Source organism: Takifugu rubripes, chromosome 21, assembly GCF_901000725.2.
Source record: "Takifugu rubripes chromosome 21, fTakRub1.2, whole genome shotgun sequence".
Taxonomy (NCBI): Eukaryota; Metazoa; Chordata; class Actinopteri; order Tetraodontiformes; family Tetraodontidae; genus Takifugu; species Takifugu rubripes.
In genome coordinates this window covers 11,922,128-11,941,527 of record NC_042305.1, presented here as the reverse complement: position 1 = coordinate 11,941,527, position 19,400 = coordinate 11,922,128, and the positions used below count along the sequence as shown (strand labels likewise).

At 42.5% G+C, this 19,400-nt stretch overlaps 1 protein-coding gene across 5 annotated transcripts in view; it reads left to right on the top strand.

Moving 5' to 3' along the window:
- ccser1 (coiled-coil serine-rich protein 1) overlaps positions 1-19,400 on the top strand; it is a 72,390-nt gene that overhangs the window by 26,925 nt on the left and 26,065 nt on the right. For 3 of the 5 annotated variants that reach the window (XM_029829442.1, XM_029829441.1, XM_011615576.2), the window contains 2 exons: positions 3,148-3,225; positions 6,586-6,666. In XM_029829442.1, coding sequence (XP_029685302.1) covers positions 3,148-3,225; positions 6,586-6,666 — 159 coding nt within the window. Of the gene's footprint in view, positions 1-3,147; positions 3,226-6,585; positions 6,667-15,041; positions 15,091-19,400 lie in introns of all 5 variants that reach the window. The other 2 variants (XM_029829443.1, XM_029829444.1) reach the window with 1 other exon arrangement.

Sequence of the window (19,400 nt, the reverse complement as noted above, 5' to 3'; positions counted from 1 at the left end):
GGGTAGAGATGATTTGTTCTGGGGACTCCTGAGGAGGAAACGGCTGACAGTAGAAGATGCTGTTTAGATCATGTATCTGTAAAAGCAAATTGAGCTATTTTACACAATAGAAATGCGGTGATTGCCGTGGACCCCGTTTGAAACACGTAGGTGGCGGCGAACCAGCCGGACCCGTTGGTGGTGGTCAAAGGGCATTAGAGGGCTGTAATGATAGATCTGGTAAGTCCAAGCAAGAGCAACAGCAGGAAGAAGGACCACGGTTGGAGAGGATGTGGGGTGTGAAGTCATTAACGATCCCTGTGGCGTTGGGAGCATTCGGAGCTCTGACACCCCCCAATGCTGGGTGAGCGCTAGAAACAGAACTCTTCCAGAACCTCTGATAGAGGACCCGAGCGTATATTTTATATTGATATCTTTCATAAAAGACCTGCATAATATCGGGCTTAATTGAATTTATTATTCTGATCAAGTCCACGTGCAGCTCTGTGTGGTTTCTGCCACTTGTGTGATTCGTTTTGTCAGTGCACCACTGATGGAAAGGGCTTTCTTTCAGATATTCTAATCAAGAAATGATGGGTGTTCAAGGGGCTTCGTTAATGAAATTCATTAAAAGTGAGGGAGCGGCTCAAACAGATACAGCAGCAGTGGTTCTTTGGACTTGGTTGACATGAATACCGGTAATCATTTTCCTCTTTTTTTGTCTTACCTTTACCCCCAAGCATTATATGCTGTTGTCTCATTGGTGAATTTGTCCAGGTCAGGACACCCCGATAACGGATCTGGCTTCTTAAATATGGAGTAGAACTCAGGAGAATCTTTAAGTGACGCGTGGCTTGATACATTGTTGAGTAAAGGCCGACTTAATGAATCTGAAAAATATGGGAAGTGTATTCATCCCCTCTTGAACTTAAGTGGAGGGGCTCATAAAAACAAAGAGTGGAGGCACTTGAGTGGTTCTGATCAGTCCTTTCTGAGCCCGTCCTGAACATTTCAGATACAAATACATCCTCCCTGTTTTCATCTGCTGTCTTCCCCCTCTTTTAGAGTCATTGAAAACCGGCCTGATTTTGTTTCTGGCTAAACAATAAAGCCAAAGCAAGAGTTGTTTTAGACGACTGCCAGCAAACTAAAGACAGCACTGCTTTGCTTTTCCCATCTTTAGGGTCAAACAGTGAGCTTAGATGAGCATGTCCATCCACTTGTCATTTCTCAGAGATGACATGAATAAATGTTTAGCATTCTCTTGTTTTCCAGAACCACCTGCTCTGACCTGTACAGGGTCTGAAACAATCAATAGAGTCCATGTGGGTTTCGCCAAAACTCTTCTGTTTATAGTTTTATTAAAATGGACCACACTTCCAGTGCTGCATATGAAGCATGTGTGTGCATGTGTATTCCCCAGCGCCAACAAAAAGCCTTAACCCTGACCTTGACCTTTGAAGACTGAAACGGGGAGGACCTGTGAGGACCGGTGAAATGCACATTCTGGTCCTCGCTATGTCACATGAACAAGAAGACAAACACAGTTCAGATGGGTGAAGCCAGGCAGCTTATGTAGAAAAGCCTTCAGTCCTGTTCAGAGGAGATTAACTAAAGGAGACTGACTAATGTCATCATTGTCACAGCGTGTTAATGTTTGTCAGTCCCATTCAGATAGCTACTCGTACTCTCTCCTATCCGCTGACTTCCCTGTACACAAAGGTAAACAAAGAGCAGTCTGATTCAATATCCTTAATAGTTCTTGTGTTTTCTAGCCGTGAGGGTATTTTGTTCTTTTTATTACCGTGGAATAATGCTCTTCCATGACCGTTATTTTCACCGAGTATGTCCTCCCCAGACATTATTTATCCTGTAATATGAAGCAGCCAGAAAACATCCTAGATAAATGGGGGGTAATCATTTTGGAATAATTTAGTATATTTTAGCCCCTGTCCTTGTTAATTTACTTACTTTTTTTTTTTTTGCATTCTACATAACAACAGTGTAGTTTTAAAAAAAAAACATTTATTGATCAAAATCTATCAAAAAGGGTTTCCAAGTAATTAATGTTTAGCATACTCTGCACCATAATGGGATGTGTCATGTAACACACTTGGGTTTTAGGTTTCCATGAGTGTGACTGTCCGGTTTGCGTCAGAGGTCATTTAAAGGATGGCGTTGCAGCGATACACTGTCCCCGTGGTCTCCTTCTGACTCGTTGTGTCCTTTAGCGAGATGGCTCCCCACGGTCTTAGACCATCGTGCTCTGCCTCAGGCTCTCTCCCGCTCTACCCCCCCCCACCACATCTCCCTCCCCATTATCTTGCCCCTCTTCTCCTCCCTTGCGTTGTTGCTTTTATGTCCTTGAAGAGGTAATAGCCATCTGTCTGTCTTCTGCTTGTCAGTCTGTTCTCTCACTCCTCCTCCCTCACTCACACGTTCGTTTTTTCCCATTTGTGTTGCTCTCACCTGTTGGTTTTAGAACTCAGCATTGTATCAGTATTTAAATGATATTTTATTCCATTTTTGGAGCCGAGACATTTTTTTTCAGCGTCCCATGAGCTTCTGTGTCGCTTGAGGATCTTTGGCAGCTCCCTTCTTGGCTGTTTGACAGTCCAATCAGGGTATAAAGATGTCTGGGCATAAAAAAAAAAAATCCCTGACAGTGAAAATCTGGTTAGCTTGGTTGGTTTCTTCTTTCCTCTTGGGTAGTTTTATGATATGCATTGAGGAAAATGAGATAAATTCATTGTTATTCTTTTTCTTATGTGTCAAAAGGAGTCTTTTTTTCTTGTCAATATGTTTTCTTTCTTTTTCTCTCCTGTTATGCTCACTGACAACACATGTCGAAGAGCCTTTAGGCTGCACAGGAGAGCTCGCAAAGTTTGCCACAAAGACACAGAGAATGAGAATTTGCTCTCCAGCAGCCAGCGCGTAATAAGCTTATTACACAAAGACCAGGAGGAAGCGCCCATAAATATGGATAGAACACTTGCAAACACAAATAAACATTTATGGGAATGGCCAGGCCGGAGTCATCCAGTCCACGCTTGGGTGTGCTGTCCTCCTCTCAGGCTGGATGTCCTGCTTTGGCAGTAATATGGTCCCACAGATAAATCACTGCTGTCTTCACTGTCCTCACCACTGTCTCCTTTCTTCCTTTTTTAGGATCCCAGCAGAGAAGAGACGCTGCTGCAACAGCTGAAAGAAAAAGATGAGCTGATTTTGAGACTCCAGAAGGAACTGGTAAGATCATTTAATCAGCAAATCTGCATTAGAGGCAGGCGGGCCTTTAAATTTGACTTCACACAAACTGCCACCGGGTTAGTAGTCAGGAAGCGACGCCGCGTTCGTCTTCCGACGAGGAGGATTGAAGAGTCGGCGCCTCTTCTTTAAGTCGTCGCGGTTTCTTTCTTTGGTGTCTCTAAACTTTAAAATGAATAATTGAAGCAGTGTGAATCTTTGTCAATGATTTACTGTGTGGGTTCAGTTTAAAGTCCTATTGTCTTTGAAGCACTCCTGCATTCTCTTTTAGTAATTGTTGACCGCTTTGATAAAGTTAAAACCATTTCAGGAAGGGAATGTTTTCCATTTGTGAAGAATATTCCCGCAGATTTCGGCTCTGTGTGACTGCACCCAGGTCGGCCGTGGCTGAAGGGTCAAAGAGGGGGAATTAATGGGAAAATGACTTTCGATTTGGTTGATGTGACACAGACTAAAACTTTGGTGATTCGTACTTAGCCAAAAAGGAAAGCTAATGTGTGCCATTTTGGCCTCGTAGACATGGGTGGGGGTGGGGGGTGGGGGTGTTGATGTTTTTACATCTTTACATATATTTGTGTTAAATATGTGTAAAATACACGGACACCTTCATTTGTGTTGCTCGTTCACTTATTTGGAAGCTTGTTGGATCAATTGCAGAATAATGTGTGAAAATGTTCCTTGCCGCATAGTTTTTCATCACCTGTCAGGTGTGTAATTTGTTCCCTGTTTTACCAAAGTGCCGTAACGCAGACGATGAGCCAGACCTCAACGGCCAAACGTGCCAAAGAGAGAATCCAGTCCAGCACACTGACTCCATTCTCATTTGGTTTGTCATTGTTTGATCCTTTCTTGGCTCCAACATTCGAGTTGTTCATTTTTTTTTCTCTCCTCACTTCTTTTGTGGTTTGTTCTATTTTGATTGTGATAATGCTCTGCGCCTTGCTGCCAGCAGCACCTAGCCTTTGTGCTTCTGGTTTCCAGAGGAAGAAAAATGACAGAGAACATTTACAACCATGGGATTTTTATTGTTCTTCTGATTTTACTGTGTGAACATGGGGCATTTTTCTAAGGTTTAGGGGTTGGGAACAAGCACTTGTAGGTGTTTGGAAGGGTTAAAAAACCATATGAACACCAACACTGTTCATTTTCTCCCCACCTTATTCTTGCCTTTGTTTAATGATAAATGTTTCCTTCTTTAAAAAGTAGAAATTATGAAACTATAGTATATATGGTGTATTTGTATGTTCAGGGATAAAAACTTTAGAAAGTAAAGAACTAAGTTGTACTTTTCTGTAGCACAAGGTGAAATGATTAAGTCCTGTGAAGCTATTTGCAAAATTATAAAGAAAAGAAAGAGGAATCTTTTATTGTAGGAGTCTGTGCTCGACATTGATAATTTGCTAAATGAGAAAGACCAACAGAAAATAAAGGGTCAACAGAAAAATCAAACCCCTCCAAAGATGATTGCTGCCCAACTGAGCTTATCAAGAGGGAGGTGTTTTTCTGTTTCAATGGCTCCTCGATGTGGTGGGTGTCCGGAGCCTCACCCAAGGAAAACACCATTACTCACACGGCGCCGCACCAGATCTTGACTTATGTTTGGCCGTGACCATCAGAAACCCATCTGCACCACTCCCACAGTTGGATGTGGTACTGGGACCGCGGCTGTTGAGCCAGTTTCTTGTTTCTGGCACAAGAAACCTTGAATTGGTCATGAATGAAGACCTTTATGTTGTCACTATTAATAATATATATATATCAACAGCCAGCTGTCCGGAGGTGACCATTATTTTTCCAAACAACGACCCCACTGTGCACATCCAACACAGTCTGAGACCCTTTTGAATTTCTGAAGAGGTCCAATTTAAAAATTGGGTGCGTACTCAGAAGACGGTACCTTTTCTCCTCTCGCTCCTGCTCGGTAGTTATTATTCTCCGCACAGGAACACGCAGGAAAATAATTCTTTTTCCTCTTCAACCACACTTTAGCTTCATCTTCTCCGTCATTCTACCATATGGTGACATGTTGGTGATGACACCCCCGCCCCCCCCCCCACACACACACACACACGGATTCATCAGTCTTTAGGGCACGGGTTTGCTTGTGCACCCACGAAACTGCCCAGATGGTTTGTGTGTGATTGCATTTTGGATTTTCTTTTAAAAAGGAACCTGTTTTGTGCATCTTTATATTCTTAACGTCTGGAACCAAATGCCTGTATGCCTTGGGTAGTGGGGGGGGTGTCGATTTTTGCCTCAGCCACAGGAGAATGTCAGTTTTTCTGAACATTCTGTGCTCGGTCTTAGAGAAGTCCTTTAGCCACCGCTTCGTATTTATTAAGGTTGGCAGATAAGGACCCATGATATAGCGAAAGAGAACATGTCTCTCGGTTTAAGAGTCTAAAAAGACCCACGGCTCAGTCAAGCGCAGAAAACAAGGCAAGAGCAGCTGATAGTCCAACCTGTCCACACTCACCTGTAACTCTGCCGCTGAAAACCTATTAATTACCTCCCAGCAGACCCTCCGAGCTGACTGACCATCACTTGCTGTCATCTTTTATGAGCCGCCTCTTCTCTCTGCTGGTGTGTTTTCCAGTGTGTTTTGAGTCTGCTGCTCCAAGTGCTACATTGTGCTCCTCTTGTAGGCATGTTTGGGACTAATGAAAGCTGATTTCTGGCGTCAGTTCTCGTCTACCAGGTTTGAACCGGGCAGTTTGGGCTACAGCACTTAAATTAACTTAACGGTTCTCTTTAATATTAACCAATTCTCAACCCCTGTCTTCATTTTCTTCATTCATTTTAATCAAGGTGATTCAAATCCTCAATATTTCATCACCAGGGCAACTTTCCGCCCCCTCTCCTGCCTATTAGTAGAGAAAGTTGAGCACGTCAGCGTGATTAGGGCCATTGTCACATAGCTCCTGCAGTGGAATAGAGCTACCTTCCTCTCATTCAAAGCACCTGCAGTCTGCCTTTTCAATAATAATAATATTCCGGGTAACTCTCAAGTCACAAGGTTCTTGGTCACCAGAAGGAAATTGCAGTCCTTTAAAGGATGGGGTCAGTGCTGTTCCCACCACATCTCCGTCTATAATTCTGCCAGTGGAAACCAATTAATTATGTCCTAGAAGCACGATGCTAGCAAGCCGGCCAGTTCTAGCTGTCACTTTTTACAGTTTCTTCTCTCCTGCTAATTTCTGGTCCAGTATTTGGCTGTAGAGGTTTTACCGCATCTCAGACCACGTTTATGGGCAAACCCCTTGTTCCTTCCAAGAGAGCTTTTGGATTGGTCTGATTTAGGAATCTTTGATGTATTTTTTTTTCTTTGTGTTTTGTGTGCAGGAGAGTGCCAAAGCTGCCCTGAATATGAAAGGATGCCAAATGACTGACCGCACAACGCAGACGGAACACGCGGGACCAGAGGTGAGGCACAGAGAGAACACAGACACCTTTCTCGCTCTGTCAGAAACACAAAAGGGCATCGCACACGAGTACTTCCTGAAAGAATGTCTGAATATATATAATTACACGTTACCTAACAGAGCTCGGGTATGATAAAACCGTTATTTAAAGCCAATTTTTATCCATCTTTTTTCTTCTTTGAACACATTATACACTCAACCACAGCTGACATTCCCTGTTTCTCACCGTTTCAAAAGCATTTTTCACATCGTACCAAAGCTCTGCCCTGTGTCCCGATGGCACAGAGTGTTTTTTTAAGAACAGGTCTGCATCTAACCTACCTAACGTTCTGGGTTTACACAGCCTCATTGTGTGTAGCAGGAGCTGACAGTATGAGAACACAGCAGCGTTAATGGATGACTTTCTAAAAATGGCTTCCTGTTAATGTAACGGGAGCAGAGATGATTTCCTTCTGTCTTTCTTCCTTCCTTCCTTCCTTCCATCCAGCAGCATATGTGAGCACTCGTGCTCAGAGTGGGCCGCTGCAGTTATAAATACAGAGGAGGCCTTTGTTATCCTCTGAGCTGACTGGTACAAGCAGAAGTAATTCAGCGAGGCAGCCCTTGCTGGTGTAGCGGAAGCACTCACAACCGCCAGCAGGAGCTGCTTTATTATTGTTGGTGGGTTGCAGACCAGATACAAGCGTATACATGATTATAGGCTGGTGCGCTGAGGCAGGGGCCGATGTCGGTAATGTGGACGCACGTCACTGGGGGTGAAGGGGTGAGACAATCACGCCTAACGTGAAACAGCCTAAAACAGCGGCAGACGGTGAGTCGAGTACTGCGTGGTTGATGTTTGGTTGAATCACAGTGGAGTAGAGAAGCTTGTGGGTTGGCACAGCGCACCGAAGCGAGATAGAAGCGATGGATTCCACCCTGCTCCTTTATATGACATCAGTTCCCCGTCAGGTCCGTGTCACTACATGCACAAAACCTGAGGTACCTTATTGTTGAACTTATTCCTATTCAGAAACCCAAAAAATAATAAAAAGTTGTCTCTGTTTAGTAGATACTTGACTCATGTTATTGCACTAATCTAAGTGTCATTATCTTTTAAATCTGCCATCATTCTTATTAGTACTCCAGAATAATACAGGCCTTGTTGTGTTTACAATCCAATACAACTACAGAAAATAAAATAGTACTGATTTAATCCATTCAAAGTGGTTAATTTTAAAGTCTTGCACTAGTGTCTCGGCAGCCAGGCAGTGAAAGTTTTCAGAGCAGGGCTAGACAGATCGTGACAGCACAACCAGCCACCAAAAGAGGACATTAGTTCCCCTGAATGCAGCCAGATCTTTTTTAACATTTTACCTGGGCTGGTGCCGTTCAAACATCTTTTTTCTGTTTAAAATTCTTTCCAGCACTTTCTGCTCACATTAATGTGTAGTATTTCTGCTCTGGGCTCCATCTGCAATAACAAACTAATGCATTTCTCATAACGGTCTCCTATAATTGTATGATGGCACTAAACTGTGAGGCAGTCAGAAATGTGTTTTTATTTGTGCAGCGCAGTCCTCACACTTGTGTATATGTGATCGTTCAAACTCTACGTGGTTTGGAAAATAGCCATTAGTCTGGCATCAGACAGCTAAAACTCTTTAAAAAAAGAACAAGATTTACCTGAGTAGGAAAGGTGGCCTTCGTGCCAGACATTTTAAATCACGCGCCTGTATGTTGTCTTCTAATGGAGAAATTGCACGTTAATGCCCTGATGCCATTCGGCAAACATTTACCGATCCATTTATGTGTCTCGTTGTATGTATAGTTTATCCTGATGTAGCAGGTAAACAAGTCTATCAATAATGTTTGCTGAAAGATTTTTCTTTCTTTTTAATATGAAGTTTTGCTCATTTTATTGAATTTATTGAGATGATAATGAGGATGGTCATTTACATTTAATCAAAAATTAAATGGAGAATTATATCAAAAGTTTACCATTTGTTTCATAAAAGGATTCCAGGATTTCTTTTTTTTTTTTTCTCATTTGTCTTTAGCTTTCATTCCAGATGAAGATGAGACATTGAACTGCATATTGTAAACTTTAAGTTGTTTTCCAGCAGTAGCGTATGTCACGTATTCATGTTCAAATCAACAGTGTGGTCTAAAGAAATGGAATCGCAGGAGGCGTGATGCAACGATACAATGTCAATCAACGCATGTTTAGAACCTTAACCTGTACTCAGACTGACGGTGTAGCAGCAATCAGTGAAGTAACACAGAGCGACACGGGTCCCCTCCTCGGGAGGCATCTTTGCTCCTGCCGTAAATACACGTTTATGCTCTGAAGATTCGCTCAATTATTCCGTCTCTTTGAGGCATAGTGATTTGATTAATTAATGGATCATCATCTGAATTCACTAGTGCCTCGTCTCTGCAGGTGGAGAAAGTCCACACGTTAGGAGACTGAACTGAATTGGAGCGGTGACACTTAAGTAGGCCAGTGCTCAAAGGCTTATGCCTCAGCGTGTTGAACGCGAGCTTTATTGTTTGACAATGTCTTCCTGACAAACTGTGTCCAACTTGAGAAAGTCAAACCAGTGCTCCTCCATGTGGCATTGATATCTTTTTTAAAGCACTGCTATAGAGTCCTCCATATGCTCAGGCCTCTTGAGTGCATGGGCTGTTAATTAGAGGAGCAGCTGGCTGCCCGCTAGCAAGCAATGCTAGCAACACAGGTGACTTAACTCAGCAGTAGATGCGGCATGTGTGGCCTGATTTTTGCCTCTCCCTCCCCACTCTTGTGTGCATGACGGTGTGTTTGAAAGACAGAGAAGGGGGACTGAATACGTGTTAGACGGCGAGTAGGAGATGCTGCAGCAGGAGGCAGGCCTATATAGGTTAGCCACCCATGTGCATCGAGGACAGTCAGCTAGCAGCAGAAAGTGTGCCTACAAGTGGGGCAGCTATTTCTACTTTTTCTGCCACTTCACAAGGTCACTATATAACAGATCTTCTCTCTACACCTCAGTCGGCTTCTTTTCTGGAACATCCTCCTACTTTTCTTTGCACTACTGTCTTCCCACCACTTTTTTGTTGAACACTGAAACAGGAGAAGTTCCTTTTTAGAAGTTTCTCTCCCACCTAGCCAGGTTTCCAGGCCTCCGTGCATCCATTGGGGAGTTTTCTGCCCTGGTTTCCCCACTGTCGGACACACTGTCCCATGGACAGCTCCAAGCCCTCTGTCCTCTGTCCCACATGACTTGGCCAGCTCCCATTCTATGTAATTAGGGCTTCCTTTTAACACGAGTTACATTACTTTTATAAAGTAAAGGACTCTTAAGGCAGATGTAGAAGTGAGAGCTGGACATTAATGATTCTGACTACACAAAAGTGACAGAATATTTACATCTAAACAGAAGACTGTGGGGATCAGAAATGCTTCACAGTCAGAATCAGGAGGCTGATAAGTGATAAGAACTTGAAATGTGCACGGTGACCCTCACTGTGCTCTTATATCCTAGCGTGCAAACGTAAAGATGAATGGTGGGGGTGAAAGTGAAAAGAGTCAAAGAGAGAAAGTGGAGGTTTGCGGGAGAAAGAAAGCAAGAACCAATTTTACCTCCCACCGAGACATTAAGAGCTTTATGTTGGGATTTTTTCCCCCGGTGGAGACTGGCTCAACTGACATTTGCTTTCTTTCAGCAAGCAAATTTAATTGGCTTTCCAGAAAGGGACCTTTTTATGGTGGAAATCAAAAGCTCTTGATGTTTTGCTCACCTTTGTTCCCTTTACTCTGTCATTTTCTATTCACAGCAGATTTATAAAACTTACTTTTTTTTGCTCCTGAGTTTCCCCAATTTCACAGCTCTCTCTCCATTTTCCTTTGTTGCTCTTTAAAAGAAGGAGCAGGTGTTGGGAAGGTGAAGGACCTTCTCTAGTTGCTCTTACATTTGAATTGACTATTAAGTAGTAAGCAGGTAAAGCAACTACTTAAGCTGCATTTGTCAACCCATTTGTCTTCTAAAATCTCTCTATTTAAATTTCTTTATGATACTATGGAGATCATGTTTAGAAAATAAAAGTGTGGGTTAAAGCTTCCAAACATCTATTTAATCCCAAACCTATCAAGCTAGATGACAAAATCCTGAATTGGTTTGTTTATTTGGAAAGAACAATATGTTCTTATTGCCAGTATTAGATTTTGGTTTAACAGCATAATTGCAAACATAAAAAAAAATTAAAGCTGAATTTGAAAAAACAAACAAACAAAAAAACCAAATCAATATTTGATTTGTCCTGTTTTAGGCCTGATTTGATTCACAGTTCATCTGGATTCCGTTTGCCTGATAACCCGAAGAGGGACTGTTTCCATTTGTTGCTAGGAAAAATGTGGTCGAGCCGACAGAGCAGTGAAGTAATATATATATGTGTGTGTGTGTATATATATATATATATATATATATGTATATGTATGTATGTATGTATGTATGTATGTATGTATGTATGTATGTATGTATGTATGTATGTATGTATGTATATGTATGTGTGTGTGTGTGTGTGTGTGTGTATATGTATGTATGTATGTATGTATGTATGTATGTATGTATGTATGTATGTATGTATGTATGTATGTATGTATGTATGTATGTATATATATATATGAAGTTAATATATCCCAATACTTTAGAATGATGAGAGGTTCCTGCTCCACATTACAGATACCTAACTTCCGGACTATAAGCCGCTACTTTTTTCCTACACTTTAAACACTGCGGCTTATTCTATGGTGCGACTTATTTATGTTTTTTTCGTGGCGCACTATCACAACTATTGTGAATCAGTCATTTTTACTGACCCTCATCAACATGGAAAATACCAGAAGAAAAGCATATGATGCGACTTTTAAGTTAAAAGCGATCACTCTGCCACGCGTAATCTTGGCATTACGGTAACCAATGGCGAGAAGGTGGAGACGCCCGCCTGAACAACTGATCCAAAGCAAAAAGACGACAAAAGCTTTTAGATGTAAACATCACAGGTGGCCCGAGCTTGAGAACATTCTGGAAGACTGGGTGAACACACAGAGAGCGGACGGCTGCGTGTTTCCGCTGTACAAATCAGACGGAAGGCAAAAGCAATCGCCACCGCCATGAAAATAGAAGATTTTAGAGGTGGGCCATCGGGGAGGTTTAGATTGTTCATTGTTTGAGTAAAAAAACATAAACAACGTAATTTGTGTGTAGCTGATACAAACGTATATTTCAAGGTAGCTGCATTACAGACACTGTTAGGAAAAAAAGCATTTACCGGTAGAATATATTTGTTTATGTTGCTAAGCGCATTAAATTAAAAGCAAAGTTAAATAATCCTGACGTGATGAAAATTGGATTTAAGGTCTCTGTATAAACATACAAGTGAACAGAGTGGCTGTTGTTTCTTACCTGTCTGTCGCTCGTCAGTGACTCGTCTCTTACAGTAATAAAAACATCTACCGGGACTGAATGTTTTGATCTAATTTTTCGTATTACTACGTGGGATACCTGCGGCCTAAAATCCGGTGCGGCTTGTATAAGTACAAAATTGATTTTCTTTCTAAAATTAGATTATGCGGTTTATAATCAGGTGCGCTCTGTAGTCTGGAAATTACGGTATATCCCTGTGACCCTGCAAACATCACCAGCAAAGGACATACTGTATATTCACTCTGCTCTATAAGACTATAAAGTTATCAAGGCCAAAAAAACCCTCCTCCAAGTCTAAAATGGAGAGTGTGCTCAACATCTGTTAAAACACAGCTGTTCATTTTTCACTCCATAGAACCTCCTTTTGGTAATTCTTGTCTTAGGATCTATCCAGTCGGTGTTTCTAATTAGGCAATCTCCAGTCATGTCTGCACTTCAGCCACACGTAATCTTTATAGAGAGCCATTGGGAGGGGGGGGGCGGCTTTGGTCTGTTTGACTCCTGGACCTAATACAGCTGTGCCGACAGGGACAGCTGTATTAGGTCCGCAGGAACTTTTAGGATTTCCCCAGGAGTTTGAAATGCCAACAAAGCTTATAAAGGTTCCTGGGAATGTTAAAGGGAGTCGAAGATCACGGGTCAAACCCCCACTTCCTGTTGGGAGGACGATGCAGAGCCTTGAATCTATATGGTGACATGGCTAATATTAGTGTCATCTGCACCAGTGGGTGTGTGTGTGTGTGTGTGTGTGTGTGTTAGGGGGTCCCCTGCTGATTTGGACTATGTAGGTCTCCATCATGACATTTTTACAGTTGTACTGAGTAATGGAGTTGCCAAGGAAAGAAAGGCTGGGAGGAAAGCAGAGGAGTTGTGGCTGAGCATAAGAAGTGGTTTTCTGCCCTACTTGGACGTTTTAGAATGTATCTTTATTTGGTCTATCAGTAAAAAACCCAACCTTTTGATTCATCTTTGTATTTGCTTTGTCTTTTTGATCTCTGCCCATCAGAATACTGCTCCGCTCTTGTCTTATCCTGCATTTTCCCTGCAGGCCTCTATCACGTCCTCCACATCACGGCTCCATCAATCTCCTGATGGCCTGTCCTCAAACACTCGCTTTGTCTTTCGTTTCTCGTCTTTCTCTTTCTGTCCATCACCTGTCCCTTTCCTGTTTCTCATCCATTCCTAATATCATTTCCATTTACCATGCCGTGGCCCCTTCTTTATGGTCGGCCTTTCACCTGTACGCGGCTCCATTTACTTTGGCTCCCTCCTCGGTCTCATCTCCTTTATTGCCATTGCTCCTTTTCCCTTCTGCCTTGTAGCTCTTGGTCTCCAACACATCTCAACCCGCTGGCGCCGTCTTGTGTTTCAGTGCTTTGTGAAGCCAAAAATATCGTCTGAATTTCAATTCAACCCCCCCAGCTTGAAAATTGAATGTCCGTTGCATCACGTCAGTCTATAGTTAAGGGTGTAGAACTTTGTTTACGTTCAGATGGAGTTCTTCTTTGCTGGATGTCTCACAGGAATATCAAAAGAAATCAGCTAAGGTCTCAGAAGAGCCCCATGGTAGCGGATTCATCTGGGCAAACAACAATTTGGAAGCATAAACCCAGATTTCCTGGACTGATTGTTGGCTGAGTGCAGCCAATATCAATATCAAGTCAGTGTAACTTTGAGGTCCCGACAACCACCATTGAATTACAAAAGACCCCGTGACCGTGGCAAGAAAGAGACTGGCAGGTGACCCGGTGTTTTTTAGCTGCTGTGTGCCATGTAGAGAGGTGTTACAGGTGCTGACCTGCACATTTTACTGGCTGTTCACTTTTTCCTTTTTCTAATCAGTGAGCCAAACCTTCTGGCTCCTATAAGAGAGAAAATAATGGTAAGGTCTTATGTAATTGGTTTAAATTCTAATAAAATGCTAATAAAGGTGCTAATAAACATTTTGTCTCTACCACCACTCCTCTTAAAGAATTTTCTTTAAAATAACTCTGTGCATTTATGCCTCATTCTTGACTTTGGTGCAGTGTCTTTACGAGCCAGATGCATTTCAATCCAACGTGTGGCAGTATTACTACATTAGCAAAATCACCCATATTAAAGTAGCAGGATTAATGAGGTCTGTAAATGTGCTCTAGATGTAAGCCACCGAAGAGACTCCTGCCGTTTGTAAAAGACACCTAATTCTGCCGAGCCAGTAATATGCTGTCAGCAAAAGGCAGAAGCTTTATTTGATTCTTAGAAACGACACTGATATTGCTTTTGCGGGGGACCAAGTCTTCTTTTAAATGCGCAACTGCAACCATCAACTGTGTTTTCTGTGATGTTTTCTGTAAAATCAATGACTGCGTCCTTGTCTCTTAACTAAATCTGATTGTTTTGGCACCTCTTAAACATTTTTAGGGACTGGCAAGCACATCACTGTGTGGGAACACAAAGAGCCAACAACCGGTATTTATAAAGCCTGTCTGTGTCATCACCCACTAGCTTTATTTTCTTGTACCTGTTTGTCAAATCTCACATCTTTCACACAAAAGGGGAACAAGAAGAGCCTTTTTCATTAGGTTGCCCGGCGCTCTGATACATCACGTCAATTGTTGACGCCAAACTTTGAAATATGGAGCTTAACCAAAGATCGGCCGAGTGATTGTTCAATCGATCGTCGACTCGCTGAGCAATTTACATCACCGGCGTCGAGGTTTTTAAAAAGCTGTTCTCCGTTGTTTACACCTAATGAGGAATAACACTCGGCTCCTCTGATGGATGCACTTTATGGGGCGTGCAGCGTCGGAGGCTGATGTGTGATTGCTGTGAAGCGCCGCTCCCAGAGAATGTAGTTCTTTCTCCTCTGCTCTAACAACAATTCCTTCTTTGTCTCCATCTTTTCTTTTTGTTGGTCACGCTTTGTGTCAACTGTCTTATGTTTCAGGGCGTCAAGGCGCATGGGAGCGCCTCTTTGTCATCAAGGAGACTACTGAGTGAGTGTCTGTGTTCACCTGGACGTGGCTGTCTTGTAGTGGTCTACCTTGATGTACTGTGTTAGATAGAACAGTGGGGGTCTTTGTACTAAGGCTTGATTAGTTGACACACATTCAAAGGCTGAATAATGAGCTCATCTAGGTATAATTGCTTTTTAAAAATTATAACCCACAGTGGTCTAAGTGGAAGAAATGCCGGTAATACTGGTAATCATCTACGACTATTGCATTTAGGTTAATGTGAAGCCGTTAGTGCCTTGATCAAACCTTGTATGGAGACCCTCTGACTCGGGAATGTGACCTGCACTGCCTTGTCTTGTAATGTAGAGAGGAATGCAGCCCCCGTTTTTTTTTTTTTTAGATTTATATCTTCTATCCCAAAGTGATTGGAACTGAGCACCGCAATCTTTTTTTGAAATCAGCATAACAAAACAGCTGTCTGACGCTGCTTGTAGTCAGAATGGTTCATAGTTTCCATTTTTAAAATGCAGTGGGGTGAATTAGCTGCTTTTCTTTTTAAATTTAGCTCAATGGTGCAGAATATTTGTGGTGTACAACGATCATCTTGACAAATTATATGATTTCGGCTATTGAGCGAGTCAATTGCACTCCAATCTGCATATTCTTTAAAGCATAGAAGTGCTTCAGACGCCAAATCAAGCTTACCACAAACACAGCGGCGTATGAATAGACCATAATGTAGTCATGAATCACCTCTTTGTAAGACGCTATTTGTACTTGCATACAAACAACTAATCAGCCCAACACTTAATTTGCTGCCTGTAGTCATACCCACAGTTTGCACCTACTTGTGTATGAAACGCCAGCGTTGAAGGCAGAGAGACGTGAGCATGATGTTCATTTTTAGGGAAATAGGGAGCCGTAATCAGGTTTAGTGAGGGGAAAAACACCCTGCAGGAATCTTCCAGAAGGGGTCCTACAAAAATGTTCCCTTTCACCCTTATATAGTCTATCCCATGCATGCTTCAGGATCGAGAGCATTGACATGTGAATGCACTGTCCCAGCTTTCCTCTCCCTGTTCTAATGTGACGTTAACCTGTCTTTCACCGCACTTTGAACTTTTATCCAATACGCCATCTTAGATTTGATTGACCCGTGACCCCTTTCCAGTCGATTACATTACGTCCAAACATTACGTTTGTAGACGTGGACATTTGTGCCTGTGCATGGAGGAGAGATTCCACATAATATTGTTGAATACAATTTTCCAAATCTGTGCACGTGTGCTTGCACATGTTTGCTCCTCAGGAGAGGAGGCACTTTGGTTTGAAGGTTAAAATATTAAGAGACTCCCAGGACCATTACATCTTATTTTGTTTGCTCCATTTGGGCAAGAGCGCCTCCACCTACCAAATTTCTGATCATCTTTATGTGCGTGTGTGTGTGTGTGTGTGTGTGTGTGTGTATTGTTAAACATTTGAAGTAACTGGTAATTGTAGGCTAATAATTTAATAATCCTTCACTCTCAAACCTCTTACCAGATAATGAGGCAAACTCTGTATTGCAATTACAGAACTGAAATACACTTCTTATAATGCTCCAGATGGTGCCGTAAAATAAAACCAAAGATTGAGATTGCCAATTTTTTTTTTTTTTTTTGCCAAGTAAATACAGAAGTGAAATTGTTGAGTCTTTTTTTTTGACAAATTTCGCCACTGTCAAAGTTGAAAGAAAATGGGTTCCCGAACTACTTCATTCAGGTAGTCGTGATGGCTGAAAATCAAAATGATTCCTTTACTCTATCGAGAAACAGGCAGCAATTTAAGCCAAAATGGCACTAAAATGGCACATTTAAATGCTGGTTGCAAATACTGTCACTCTGCTGTGGAGTGCAAGCCTAACTCAGCGTGAACAAGTGTCGATGTGAGTGTTGCAGTGGTCTCTCCCAGCTGACGACTTTCTGCTCCCCGCCAACCAAACAGTGGTGTGTGTCTTCTGTGCGGGCCACTGATCAGTCAGGGGCTGAAGGCTTTGGCTTTGCTGGCAGCCCAGAATACTGAAAAGAAAATCAACTGATTTGCATTACACAGACTAGTCCCCCCCCCCCCCCCCCCCCCGCTTAAATTTGGTTTTTCCAGTTTGGATTCTGCTTAGGATTGTTAATACATTAGAATTAATATTCAATACTAATATATATTCAATACATCCATGTTTTGTTCACCTACCTAAAGGGAAATCTTCATACCTCGGGATTCTTTTGCGCTAAACAAACAAAGGAATCCACATTTCCTGGAGGAAACCAGTGCAGATACGGGAACAACATGCCGCTTGGGATAACGCCTTTCAGACTCAAAAGCCATAAACGTGGTGCTTTTTTGATTGACTTTGTGCTTCTGCATAGCCGTTAACAGCAAGCTTAATTAACTCTCATCTTTTGTTGTAGTATTTTTCTTTGCCACGTATGCATTTCTATATCCACAGCCTCGACGCCTGCTTATTTTTTCTAAGGAAAGGTTGTCATTGCATCATTTCAAGTGTTTTTTGTGACTGTGAAGAGATGGTGGTGGTCCAAGAGGAAGCAGGTGTGTGTGTGTGTGTGTGTGTGTGCGTGTGTGTGTGTGTGTATGTGTGTGACATCCATACTGCAGTGGCAGCATGGAGATGAAAGGATTTGTCTCTCAGGTGGAGGTTGCCTGCCGCAGGAAATGTTCCGTGTTGTGTTTTGCTCACGTGGGCGTCCCCACTGGGGTTGTATCAGGGCAACTCCCACTTTTTAATGTTTCGACTTTAACTTGATTCCTTTTTAGCTTTGGTGCATTACGTAACTGCCCGAAGTCTGATTCGTTTCCTTTTTTTTAACTCGTTCATTCGTTCATTTCCTACCTCGATGGGCAGCAGAGAAAGTTTGTGGGTTTGCGCATTTCTGGAAGAAGTTTACAGCGAGGGAGGGATATTGTCCAGGGGATAATAGATACACCCAACTGGCCCCTGCCATCTGTGGGTGGTACATTTTAGCAGTGGCAGAAGCCAAAACACGCCCTTCTGCCACTGTGTCCAGCCATTGAAGTACCCCTGGAGGCTTTATGTGTATTCATGAGGCTGGTTCCAGTGCTGGATTGTTGCCAGTGCTTATCTAACTCTGATCCACAATATTACTCGCTGTGACTCCTAATTATAGCAATTCAGAATGACATATACACAGTCTCTACATGCTCTCCAGTGTACCGTTCACTATAAAGAGGCACTCTCTGTGAGAAAGATCCCACACCCACATTTGGTAGAGTTTACCAAGACCACTCCACTGCCACTTAATAATGTTCTACTCAGAGATTTTGATTTATGCACACATGCATGAGAAGCATCATGACCAGCAGGAATGGGAAGAATCTAAAGGGGGGAGAAAAAAAGTTTTCATGGTGGAACGTGCGAGAAGTTGAGAAGTGCAGATAGCAGTCGAGCAAAAACGGGGAGGGGATGAAATGAGGCTGCCATGGGGAGCAAAGGAGATGAGAGAGACGGACTGCCAAGAAGTAAAGAAGCCAAGAGATGGAGATCATGGTGAGGGAATGGACAGCATGGGACTTGGAATGGCTTGTGAAGATAGCAGAGGAGGAGGAGAGATGGAGAATATTTGTTCTGTTTACTTATTGAGATCCAGGATACATGATCACAATCCTGCTGCAGTCCCACAGGCTGTCCGCTCCCCCTCTGCTGCGTATTTCCCTTCTTCTGCTCTGTTTCCCTCTTTAGTTTATATCTTTGCATCTTAGTCTGGAGTGTAGCAAAGAAAAACTCAGCCCCTCTCAGTAACAACAAAATTTGTGAAGCGCGCACATATACTTGAGATGTCCCTGAGCTTAACTAAATCATGATTGAAATGTATAATTTAGTAAATATTTCGGATGGAAACCTTTTTGACAGTTGTTCTGAATAGAGCCCAGATCCCAAACAAATTGTAATCCTGCAGGATTGTATTGCACTACGCATGATATGGTAATAAATGAATAAATTACAGTTAGATGCTGATGGACATGTCACTTTTCAATATTATCTTTCCATTCTTCTTTCCAAGTGCGAGACAATGACCGTGCAGCATGATGCATCCTTTCTCATGCCTTCTAAGGCTCCTAAAACTTGATGAAACGTGAGGTGATCTATAATTACCGCTGAAATCTTCTTCCTTCCACTGTCCTCTAAATAACTTTATCAAGATGGCACCACTTGTTATACACCTCCTTAGTGCTGACAGAAAAGAACAGAGCAATCGGAGCAGGACGGCACAGAAGGGAACGCGGGGCTACTGCTGTGTGCCTCTCACCCTGGCCAACCCCCACCTCGCCCCAGGGCA